Source organism: Cardiocondyla obscurior, linkage group LG04 (genome assembly GCF_019399895.1).
Source record: "Cardiocondyla obscurior isolate alpha-2009 linkage group LG04, Cobs3.1, whole genome shotgun sequence".
Classification (NCBI taxonomy): Eukaryota; Metazoa; Arthropoda; class Insecta; order Hymenoptera; family Formicidae; genus Cardiocondyla; species Cardiocondyla obscurior.
In genome coordinates, this window is record NC_091867.1 from 3,885,032 (window position 1) to 3,898,748 (window position 13,717).

The following is a 13,717-nucleotide window of genomic DNA, read 5'->3' on the forward strand; positions in this document are numbered from 1 at the left end:
GCAAATTTACTTTGTCTACAAACGCGTTAGCGACCCTTCTCAACCGTCGGCAGTAGGTTCATCGAGACAAGATTTATTAGAATTTATCAGAATATTCCCGCGCCGCGAACCGTTGCGCAATTGGCGCGACAGGAATTCGATCCGCTGCATTTTAATGAACCATTTGTCGGCAATAGAGTGATTTAAATGGATTGACTGTCTGTAACGTAATTATTCAAGCGATCGCTCGAAGAGAGCGCCTTCCCACCCCCTCATAATTTGACGTTCAAAACGATTCCCAGACATGTGAATTTCGATTGTGCGATCCGACATCTTCAAATTATTCATTCCTTCTGATAGCTACGACGCTCGCTAGTGTGTAAGTTTCTGACGTGATGGAATAAGTGGAAACGGTAGACCGTTGCTTTCTTTTCCGACGAAACTTTCGCATTACCTTCTAATGATTGTTGTTTTAACCCATTTTCCGGGCCCGTTACGAGAACTCCAGATATCTAATCCCGTACGTTAGCGTCTTAGAGTTTCCAACTCTCACATATATGCCGTTACACTCGAATAAGGATTCCATTATATAATCTGTGTTCTTACCGAAAACTCTTAATAAAGAAGTAACATTATAGCAACGCAGAGAAAGAAAATTGACCGATAGTATCCAATAAATTCTATTAAAATTTTTTTTTTTTTTGCTAATATTTTAAATACGCAAGAGATTAGGTCATTTAAAAACTTGAAAGCTACGAAATTGTTGAGAATGATTTAAGATTGATTTCCTCATTCTCGAGCTATAATGACTTGGCTGTTTTCGAATTCTAAACTAATCCTTCTATCTCGCATATACCATACGATTACTTCGCGAAGCTGAAACTTCCATCTGACCATTAAAAATTTATCCATGGCTTAACCTCATCTTCTGAAATCCTTGAGAATACATCGGGTAGCTAAGAGTCCGTGGTATGTAGTAACTTGAAAATGCTCGGGGGCCAGATGGAGAGCTCGAGCGCGGTTAGAAGGTCTCGAGCCTTAGCTGGAAAAGCAGTCGGCTTTTAGTTCTCGTTACCGCCCCCATTAATACTAAGAACACTCTTTGCTGTGATATCTTCGAATTTGTTTTATTCATTTCGGTCATGACACTTTCCCGGCCAGTGGCCGTCCGCGGGGCATAACGATGCGGTACAGTGATCTGTAAATATTTGACATAAATATAAATCGATGATACGATTCCACGTGATGCAACCTCGAGATTTACGCTGTGTCGACTCATAAATGACAGTAACGCGCGCGTTGCTTTTTGATCGATTACGCGATGCATCGATTTTAGAATTTATCGGGGGAGGGGAGGGAAAGGGGGAGGCGAAATATGGAACAATAGACATGTATGAATCAATGTATCAATATCCATATATTGAATAACGTATAAATGTATATTTGATTAACGCGAATGAAACGGCCCAATAAACAGATAGGTGTGCACTCGCGTAATAATCCCGTACACTGCCATTGTATTTATTTCGCCGTACCAAATTACCAATTTATATAATCTCTTGGGGATAATACACGTAGCGCCGTGATACGGTGTCGTCGTTTACGCGAGATTTCTACGCACACATACGTGACATTTCGGAGGACAACATTTTCCGGAAGGTAGTAAAGCGTGATATGAACTGTTGCTGGTGTAATGAGCTGGCAATATAATGTCTAGGTCGGCTTGGTCCGGGCTCGCCTGGAGACAGGATCCCCAACGGCCGGACATCAATATATTGATGACTGTGCGGACGGAGATTAAGAGCCGCCATCCATATCGGCACGCTTCGGCCCTCTTGTAACGTGACACATCGGATACCATTAATAAAGAGACGATACTTTCTTTTGCGTCTGACTAAAAGCTGTAATAGGTATTTTAATCCGAGCTAAGAAGGCATGGGAAAAAGAGATCTCTGTCCATTATATCATATAGAGATGATAACGTCGTAACATATGTATTTTTGTTAGAGAAATTTTTGCGTCCGGACTTTAATCGCGGTTATTGAACTGTTAATCATTCTTTTTTTTTTTTTTCTTTTTTTTTCGTCGTTAGTAATGATGACAAATACTTCCTAGCAGATAAAAAATAGATTAATAAACGAGATTTCGAAACGACGTAACCACGCAATCATTCTTTTCAAGCGGAAAATACATTTGAGATCGCAATCGTCGCGGAAAACTGCGTAATATCGTTTCACAATAAAATGCGTATCAAGTGGTAACCGAGAGAATGGTATGCGGAAACGGAATGGGACAAGCACGAGAGCTGCGGGCTAGTAAAGGCGAGTCATTACGTTGTCGGTACATCGACTCTTTCGATACATTTCGAGTGCGGTTACGTGACACTGCGCTGTGCCCACCGAGTCGAGTGGTAGATGGGCTCGAGAGAGAACGGGTCAGGCGCAGATCGAGGGCGGAGGAAATGGGAGAATAGGGATGAAAATGGGGTTGGACGACGTGGGATCAGCGCGGAGAGGCAACGCGGTAATCGGCAGCAAGTGAATTGGAACAAATGCAGACAGACGTGAGGTGGACTGTTGGGCTCGCCCTCCCCCTCTCTCTCTTTCTCTTTCTCTCTCTCTCGCTTGATACCGCAACCAAGAAATATAGTATAAACCGGACTATCGCTATTAATTGAGTTCGTCCCTATCGTCGATGCGCGCAACGTCCCCTACTTTGTTCAGCCTCAAGACGAATCGATGAAACGTGGGAATAGAGAAGCGACGAGGGAGATGATGAAGTAGATATTAGGGGAGCAGATAACGGAATACCATATGAGACAACTTATCTCGACTTATTGCATTATTTTTTTCCAACCCAGTTCGTTGTTTTGCCATTAAAATTGTAACATATTTTCCCCCTCCTCCTCTTTACGCGCGCGAAGTACTTTCACATCGATGTAAAATTAAAGATATAAAACAGTTTTAACACGTAACTCGCGTAACTTGGTTTCCGCGTAATAATATACGTTTGTGAAAATTATTATTCGCGAGGCTTCATTTACTTTTCAAAGTACTCACACCCATTATATTAGGTATTATATTAGAAGGAGGTTGCCGGCGCGGCAATCTTGATTTTGGTCTTCGAACGTAATATCCGGCAGTGCTTGTAGACGACGCGAGGAAGTAAAACTAATTTCGTAAATCCTTTAATCTACGCGTTTGGTGGAAAGCCGAGGCGAGATTAAGGGAAGCGGACTGAATGGGCGAGCTCCTGGGTGTTTGATGGAATATGATGAACGAGGCACGTAAAACTTGGTTATTGGTATACCAGATCAAATAGAGGAAAAAGAAGCAACTTTAGTCCGACGCGCCGCAATTAAAGCAGTTGCAAAAGTCACGACACGCAATCGGACTTAATAACAGGATAGTTGATAACGTTTCTTGCCATTAAACACGTTGTATGCATTTATTCGCAACATCTAGCTTCGAACTCTCGTTGTGGTACACACATGATCTCCGTTATACAGACGTTAAAATAATATTTTAAATTATTATTTTTTAATGGAATTTCACAATGTATACTGTATCTGTTATGAAATTAATTGTGTGATTTAATAATATATTTTACGATTATATATAAATATTCTTAAAAAAAAAAAAATTTTGCTACAGTAAAACAAGGTACAAAGCGTGTAAAATATACATTAAAATTACATCTCTCGATCGAAAAATCATTATAGCGAATAAATATAATATTGTGCTGTCACTGGATTCATCCATAAAAATAGGATCAACTGTAAATCAAAAGTAGATATCGATGAAAAAATCAACAACGAAACAGTGATTGTTGGCAGAATCACGTTTTTTCGATAGATTCGAACGATTGCAAATATACGCCAGTTTTGCTCTGTTGAATATAACAAACATAGAATTGTATCGCAGATTTGCAATACGCACTGAGTATAAATATAATGCGTATCAACAGTTTCTGTTTTCTTGTTAGTTTATTCGTTAGGGCATTCTATTTTATATTAAACGCAAGAGAAATTTAAAATTAACAAAAAAAAAGTTTTCTTTAATAGTAAATAACCATGTTAGATAAATATCTCTTTTTTTTTGAGATACAACCGTTAGCTTTTATTAAAATTTTTATACGGATAGAACTGCGTGTTATAACAAAAAGAAAGTTTAATCGTAAAAATAAATAAATGGAACTCACTTCCATATTGTTGCGCCAAAATAGAGGCGAAGACTTGACCGGGGCTACGAGCACCTCTTGCAACAGACGAGCTCGACACCGGGCCCACTGCGTGACGTGCGTTATCTTCATCATCGCTACTAGATTGAGCACTGGCTCCATAACCGCGCCGTTCTCTCCATTCTAGGGACCGTTGACGGCGCAGCCCACGGCCCCCATTTGCATGGCGGCCCAATGTGCCCTCGCTGTCCATCACTGCAGCATCTGTAACAAGTGGTTAATAATTTAGAGTGATAGTATAACGCATATATCGTTGAAAAAAAAAAAAAAGTACAACGTTATTACATTCCCTTGTAAATTGTATTATATGCATATAAAAAAAATCTCTTTCGCGGTATGCGATTTTTAAAAGATATTGAAATCACGTTCCACATTTGAATTAATTACAGCGTACAAGGGAAGATTACTAAGTTCTGCTTTTAATAACGTTTCTCCGCGTGTTAGAGAATATCTTAAGATTTGTGTAAGAATGGCAAATGGCGGGGTCGAACATAACACGAAAATTGTTGCGTGGAATAACAATGATGCCATTACGTGGAGCGTCGATAGCATGTCAATGTCGAACAACAGCGACTCATTAGGCATTCACGGCCGTTGCTCGGAATCATTCAGGGCCGAACGAAATCGAATTGCATACTCGACATTTGCTGATATTCAATGCAGATAATTCTAGCTTGGCTGCTGACAGGTTTGTTTATATCTGAATTATAGAATGTATTAATATGCATTGTCAATCAAAATATACAAAGGAGTAATGCTTTTCTCTGGTTCCGATAATATTTTAAGTAACAAAATGCTGGGAAAGAAAATTTAAAAAACTTTTTACAAAACAAAATACGAAGTAATGACATTACACGTATAATATGTTCCGTATATCTCAATTAATTATCAACTGTTCAAAGTGATCTGATTATATTTCTTAAATTTGTCTTCTGATTTCGATAACGTATTATTGATAAAGATTTCTCATTATATTTCCTTGAACATTTTATATTTGCTACACAAGTTTCAATAGTAAGCAACTAAATTTCCGCAAAATTTTCTTGTTGACCCTCCTTCGAGTACAGATTTCCGTAGACCGATAAGATCTCGAATGTGTATGGTGGCAAATAATTGAGTGGTGGATGCCTCTCGAAATTCCCATGGAGACGTCCTCGCTCGCCGTTGCTCTGCCTTGATTGCAGGGACCACTGATTGATGCTCGGAGGGAGAACCGAACAGTGATGTCTTAAGATCACTCACTGTTCCTTGGACTATGAAATTTCAGTTTAGGTCTGGTATCACAAATGGGATGGCCGTGTTACGTTTTCGGTCACGTATTCGAAGAACGGAATTAATGCTAATCTATTGTCGTCGCCGACACGGAAAGATAGCCCCATCGATCATATTTATACGATTAATGATACGTAATAATTGCGGACTTTTAAACGAGATATAAATGTGAATATGGCAAAAAACAATCTCATGGAGCGCACGCGATCCCGATTCAATAAAAGAAAATAAATACGGCCGTTTACCGATGGCTGTATCCGATAGAGTTGGTCAGGGAATTTGCTCGGCAAATATTATATGAAAATTGAATGAGATGGAAGTAAATTAAATTCTACGTGGCAAGCACACACACAAGCTGCGTCAGATCGATTTTATAAAAGTACAATAATAGTGGTAATATATACGTCATAAATTTATAATTCATATTTGGTAAACAACGCTTTCACGCGCGTGTTTTTTAAAAATAATTTCGGCAATCGTCGTATTACTCGAATGCTGTAAATAGAGGGAACCGCGTTGCATAATGACAAGCTTTATCCAGCCATAATTCAAAATCGGAGCGGTAGGAGGGAGAGGGGGAATTAAACGGGACGGTTCATAACCGCGAGCATATCGGCGTGAATTCCCAGAAATTTGCAACCGTGAAATTTATGGGGAGACATCCCGCGGTGTCGAGCGTCGCGTTAATAAATCTCAATGCGTCGCAAAGCCGGCCGGGGGATAAACCGTACTTGGGAGATGCGCTCTTATGCATCGCCGTGCACCTCTCACAGCCACTTTTCTCACTTGCCTCAATAGTAGCTAACAGGTCGCATCCTCCACACACGAGGGCACTTTGCGATGTTTTGTTTCGTCGGCCCTTCGCATCCTCCTTCGTTCGCGTAAGTGCGTTGAGAATGTGGGCGACTTGTCAAACCGTAAGTGAATCGGAAACCTTCCGTGGTGCGAGTCGTGTTAACGAAGAACCCGCAAGCGTAGTCGAGTGCCTCTTCCCCGGGCAAAGCAAGAGGAACGTTAAGGGACGATCATCTGTCAGTCTTCGTGATTTCACGTTATTGACCGATATTTTTTTTTTTTTATGACCTCGATTCTTAAAACAGCAATGAAACGATTTTGAATGACATCAAGTGATCCTTTATGTCAGCTTTATCATGTCAATTTGACATTTCCATCCTATGATTCTCTTTATCTGCCTTAAGTACACATTTATTGTCGTATAACAAGTTTTATATTATTAATCGGCGTACTGTAGAAAAGCAAATTATAGATATTTAATAACTTTATGAAATTCCACGGTTTACAAGAATAATGGTTTCGTCGTAACAAAAAAAAAAAAAAAAAAAAAGAATTCCAAGGCTGAAAAAATAGATAAAGTATAAAATAGTATAATGTTCTTGATATTACACATTGTACTGCCTCTTTCATAGTTGCGAACGGCATTCGTCGTTTTAATAGAAAATTTTTACAAGGGGTCATAAACATAAAATATACTATACAGCCGTGGAGAACTCTTATTGCTATAACTTATAACACGCGGCTGATAATATAATGGGCCTGTACGATATAAAGTGCTTCGCGAAGAGGGCTGTCAGGGATTTGCTGACTTCGAGTATGGCTCTGCTATTATCACATACTGCTGTTTTTAACATAAAAATTTAATATAAATTTCTTTTGAAGAAAGAAAGCATGAACGGGGAATTTTTTTATTTTAAGGCACATGTTTTTATGATTAATTGCTATTCCGATAAAAAATTTATCTTAAATAAAATATTAATATTAAATATTAATAATCAAATTTATGTAGAAAAGTTTTGTACGATAAATGATAATGTTTGAAAGAAAGAGTGAAACGTAACGTAAAGTTTTTCTCTTATTGCGAGATGTCGTGTTTAATAAGATCGTTACATAGATGTTTCGGCGGGTTCTAATAAAACAAAGTTGGTGTTAAAAATCATAATCTTACGAGATAACGTGGTACAATCTCGGGATATTCGCTGGTTACATCCGACGTCGGACACAGAACAAGCATTAGGGTGGACGTTTTTAATATTGAGACACGTCGCACGTGCTTATTATTGCCAGGAAACTGATTCTCACTTTGTGTAATAATAAGTCAACGCAAAAGTTTGTCACTATTTGTCAACGACAATGCCAAATTGTTCTTGTAAGAATAGCAAAAGTATGCAATAGTTGGCGCTGCACGGATCGTTTATCGTATTAAATAAACGAAAAATTTGTTCAACAGAGAAACGCGAGGCGTGCGCGTCGGATTTCATGCATGCCACTCGCGGCGCACCGCGATATTCGTTATTCTGTAAATATAAATCAGTCTGCGCGTGTCGCAACCTCTTAGAAGGGGTTAAAAATCCTCAGCCACGTATACGTATAACCCGCGCGAAAAGTCGTCTCGTAATACCCATGCTTGAGAATATAGTAGCACTCCGACTTTCAGGCCACGAATTCAGTCTTAGAGAAGGCATACTATAAAAGGCTTTAAGAGTTTCCTCGTGTTCGTGCGAATTGAGTGGGATTTGCATACCACCGTCGCGGCGAGAATTTCACGAGAAATGTGGACCGGGTTTTTAAACGGCATCTAATGAAGGTAACATTAGACGACATTGTTCAACCGTGTCTGCCGCGGTCCGCCTTTTAGGAATGTAAGAAGGGCATCTGAATGCATGAAACATAGACCGGCGGCCTGCGCAGCCAGATATGATTCGAGAAAGACTCTTGCATATTCATCGGGATGCGTGAAAACCTCTTTGCTCGTCAAGAAGGCACGGCCTTAAATATTAGGTATCCTCGCCCAGTTACCCCGCCATGGACCGCTGCTGCTGCCTCGATATTATCGCGCCGGATAATTATATAGCTTTAATCTGCGTTACGTTTCCGAAGCGCCCGTGAGGCATTTGTCGACTTTGACGATAGAAATTTGAATACACATTAATTACAACACACGTGTTGGCGTGTTTATAATTTACATAACGCATATACTGCACGCACGGGCATAAATTTACTTTGTGCTCGGCGTGTGCGTTTCCACGGCGCTTTGCCGTATGTAATCCAAGATGCACAGAATTATATTAAATACAGTATTTTGAATAGATAATATTACCGGCGCGTTTAACGTAACGTTCTTCCATAATAAACGAAGAGATTATTAATTACTGGTAAATGAGAAATAAATAGATGTCCTTTTCAGTTATTAATTTCTGTTTAAATATTCTTATTTAAACGAGAAATAATTAACGCGATTTTCGTAAACTGCAAATTAAAAAGGCCTTTGAGGTATCCTTTTATTATACATTTTGTAAACAACCTCCTCTCTTTTTTAAGCTGACAACGCGATGTTATTTCTTCGCGATAATTACTGTGGTCGCATGGGAAAATTTGAGATTACGCGAAAATCCCAGCACTTGGCTAAATTTGATGTAAATGCGGCCGTCAATCATCCCCCTCGATCGAATAGATAGCGCGATGAAGAAAATTGCACGGCAGCGGCAGCCTCCGCGGCATTTTGCGGTGCAGAATGTCAATTAAACGGCGTGGCCGATTAACCATAACCGAAACCTCGACAAAGGCCGGAGCGTGCACGGTTTCGCACTCCGGCGGGTTCATCACGCGATAATTTATATGGTAATTCTAGGGACGTAATAAGTCCCCCTCGGCAAACTCTGGCTGCCACTACACACGATCCTCCGATGCAGCCGCGGCGTCCTGCGTTGACCCCGGCGCGGCGTTCCATCGGGAGAGGATGGCCTGCCATGTACACATCATTACTAAAAGCGGTCATCGATTCATCGGAGTTCGACCACCGGCCGTGCCCACCGACCGATCCGTCGTGGTAGCGCGTCGATGCATAGACAAGCTGACGTATATTGTATATCTATATGTACGTACATGTGTGTAATGTGTACACATATAATATATATATATATATATATATATATATATATATATATATATATATACATATATATATATATTTTGTATATGTGTGTATGAGTATACATGCATGTATATTCTATGCACCGACGAGAACGTGTAGGCGTGTCTATTGTCAAATTTTCCCACTCGCGATCGACCGTGCGGGATTTAATTAACACCATCTCGTTAACTTTTGTCGCGACCTATCGTGCCCACCCAGTGTTATCTCTCACGAAGATGAGCTTGCTTGCTCGATCAAGTGGATCGTTTATATCGATGAATTAACGACACACACTGCTCGTTCTTCAGAGCCCAGTCTACTTAAAATTTGCACGTTGACAAACATGAACTATCATAGGTATATTTCAATTTTTTATACGTACTTGTAATTTAATTACTTTAATATTTTTTTCAAACAAAAAAATTTTTTACGCGGCGGATTAAAAGAAAAAAAAATTATTTTTCTACAAAAATTTAATTTATTCTTGCGTTTATTGGGTATTTAATTTATAAATTGAGGCTTACATCACGTTTTGCATCATGCTTTCTATAATAATTTATTGATCAAGATAAATCTGCTTTTAGATGACTTCTCTTCTCCCCCCTTCTTTCTCTCTCTCTCACTCTCTTTTTCTCTCATTCTCCCTGCTTTCTCGCCTCATACTCCTTGTCTTCCTGTCTCTTTCTCCCTTTCTTTGATAGAAGAGCTTTAAATATATTTCAAAATCTGTCGCGCGATTGATGATGATTCATGGAGACGAGATAGAAATTATTAAAAGCGGTGATAATCGATGAGGATGGATGGCATTATAACATTACAGCGAAGCAGTTTACTCATAAATTTTGTTTGCCCTGACAAAATCGAAAAACCGCGAGGCATCGCTAGGGCGTGAATATATTGGCACGAATGTGACTACAGCATCAGGGCAGTATTTATTTTCCCGGAAATTTTTAGCACGGTGAGCATATAAGTATCGAATAACCGTCACGTGTATGTGACACTCTTTTTGTAAACGAATTATAGATGTATCACCTTGAAAACTTTGATAAAATTTGATCTATATAAAGGAATTTTTTTTTCTATCTCGGCAGTAGACAAGTATCGATCCATTAATAATTTAATATTTTATATTATGAGGAAAGATTTTTTTTTATGCTGGACTAAAAGATATAATTCTTATTGCAAATAAAAGGGAAAATGAAAAGTAATACTCGCGCCGCTCTAACAACGATGAAAGGTGAAAGAGATGCGTCCGGAATAAGAGATGAAAAAGAAAAAGAGAGAGAGAGGGAGAGAAAGAGAGAGAGAAAGAGAAGGAGGACTAGAGGGAGGTAATGATTTCCGTTTAATTTACTTCGAAAGAGAGCTTCCACGTGTCATAGACTGAGTACTATCGAAAGTTCAAAGTAGCAGTCGATAGAAAGCAAACGGGTCCATCGCCGCGGCGTTTATAGACGTCTCGTTCGAGATCAGAGAGGAAAGGCATCGGATCCTAACGATCGTTCCGTTCGATTGCAGTGATTACAAAGTTGATTGTTAGCGGCTCTTTGAAGCTCAATTATTCTTGGTAGTGACTCTTCTATTTAATCACAAATATACGTACGTAGCAGTATGCATTGCGATCTTAAAAACGTGCTTCGGAATTGGAATGCGAAAATAACGTGAGCATCAACGCAAATCTTATGGAATAAAATATTACTTTAACACAAGAGAAATTATCGCGTCAATTATAATTATGAAACAATAATCGAGTCTTCCTTTTCTCTGTTTCGCGCATGCTTTTATCAAAATCGTAGCAATATAGTTAATTATTGCCAATAGATACGTTAAGATACTCGACACTCTATTGCGTCCTGCGCTTCTGCCTCGCTCTCGCTCCGTAATCTACGATGTAGTTTCATCTTCATTTGCCAAATGGTCGGTAAATCCACCCCGCGCGACGTCGTCACTAGCTGCAGGAAAGACGGTTTAGCATCACAGCATCCAACCGTCGCGGGGGCGTTACGATGAAACTTAACTGCGATGTAAACCCACTTTGGGGTCCGTTGGATGCTGCTAAATGAACGTCGTTTCTCACTAACACAAAGTCGCACGAACCATTTAACGATTCTCCGCGTGGGATTACGTGTCGCGCAATCGTCGACCCTGATCTGTTTTTGTAGGCTCGCGAATGTGGGAGATTTGTCTTATGACGTACAGGAAAATTGCCATATATTAATTAGAATTACAAAGTACACTCACACGTGCAAAAACGGCAATTATTAACACCGGTTAATTTTAAGCATAAATTTTTTAAAACTTTTTTCATTATCAGTAAATTGCAAATCAAAGTAAAATTTATTGTATAATTACAACGTTGTTATATCGGACGTAACTGAAATAAACGTTCAACTGTGAATGACGATTCCCTAATGAATCGAATACTTCCAGTCCCATGAGGAATAATTAATTTTTGCAATAATTCCAACGTAATACGATAACGGAAAATACGGATGTAGGTTTATCGCGGGGCTTTATATCTGCATAAAAACGAAGATTAAAAATATGAAAATTAATTACCTAGTATATTTGCAATGATTTTATACGGGTATATTGTTATATATATAGAGAAAGAAAGAGAGAGAAAGAACAAAATAAAACGTGTAATAACAAACGTCTATTTTATCTGCATGTATATATGCGTAGTTTAGATGCATGTATTTCTGCTTAAGCAATATTGGAATAATATGCCACCGAAAATGTACGAGAAACATTTGACTTTTTAATGCATAGAGATACGAGTTCGATAAAAAGACAAAATCTATCTGATATCGTCGAAAAAGAAAGCACGAGGTCCCTGAGACTTTCAGACTGTCACTTTTCCGACCTGCAGAAAACAACATTCTTGAAACGAAAGACTGGTCGTGGAAATTGGATTGTCCTTCGAAAGCCCCTGGGGTGTTATGCGTAGGAACGCGGGATGATTCATTCAACACTACATCCGTGAAATGTTCTGAAACGTTCTACAACCCCGTATAAGAGAATAAGCTATAAATAGAAACGAAATTTCGCACGTGTTGGTAGATTTCCGCCAGGAAATTTTACGGACCGTTTAATGCACTCCCGTCATCTAAAACATTCAATGCTTTCCACCAGATTCGTATCGGAATTGTGCATATCTTATGCACACGCTGCAACAATGAGATTTAAGTAACGTTATTACCCTACATTATTTCTCATGCTCGTTAAATTAAACCGCGTGCTTGTAGCATGAAAAAGATCAGGATTGCAAATTAAATTTGACGCTTATGAACAATTGGCGTATACGTAAATGGTTTATCTAACGCCTCTTCTCATTTCCGACGCATTAAACGTTTTAAGTCTAATTTTTCTCAGCAAATACGTCCTAGGAATACGTCCTATTACAAATTGGCCCGATTACTCGAATTAAAAAAAAAAGTTAGATAACAAAAGTAAATAAAAGTTGCGTTTGATGGTTGTTCGTTTATATGAACTTTTCTCATTATTTTGTTTAGTAGAACGTGCTGTTGAAGTTCAAGCATTTTAGAAACACTCGGCGCACTAATCACGGATGTAGTCTCTCAACGTTTATTCGCGCGGTAACATGAGCGAGAAGTCTTTCGTTACAATATAGACATTGCAGCATTCACGAAACAAATAGAGTGTCACGCGAGGATTTACATTTTCAATTGCTACGCGATACTCTCGCGCGCATTCTTACGCAATCTCCCTTTTAATTCCGTCTCGCGTCGAAAAATTCTACAATTTTCTTCCCCTTACTTCTCTCTCGGGGCATTCTTCAGAACGCTCTCGCAAAAAAAAAAAAAAAAAATGACACCGGCGGATACCAGGATAAACTCGCGTCGCGGCGCAAATGTAAAATGACATGAACATTAAATAAAGCCCAGAATAGCGACAACATTCTGCGCGTCCTGCAAAGCTTCTTAGATAGAAGTAAATTGTAAGTCTCTTACCCGACTGGTCAACGCCGTAAGCACTTTCGTTTGGTCGGTAAAAACAGCTTGAAGCGTAAGGAGATTAGAGTCGTTATGGCGTCAGCCGGGGACAAAAGTGGAGGAAGTTTCATGCGAAAGTCGCGACCCTCGTCTAACGTTTCACCATCTCTCGCGACGCAAACCGTGCAAAGTGACGGAAAGCCGGCTACCGCTACAAAAGAATCACAGTCGGGATGTACTAAAGTACAAGTTGCGTAACGGTGCAGACGACGTTGAGCCCCCGCGAGAAAGGAATAATTCACGCGACAAAAATACGAAGAAAGTCCCGCCGTGTCGTGGTGCG

General features: G+C 39.4%; 1 protein-coding gene across 5 annotated transcripts in view; it reads right to left on the bottom strand.

Moving 5' to 3' along the window:
* Ten-a (tenascin accessory) overlaps nt 1-13,717 on the bottom strand; it is a 448,965-nt gene that overhangs the window by 278,811 nt on the left and 156,437 nt on the right. For all 5 annotated transcript variants that reach the window (XM_070655994.1, XM_070655991.1, XM_070655993.1 and 2 more), the window contains exon 4: nt 4,180-4,422. In XM_070655994.1, the coding sequence (XP_070512095.1) occupies nt 4,180-4,422 (243 nt within the window). The remainder of the gene's footprint in view (nt 1-4,179; nt 4,423-13,717) is intronic.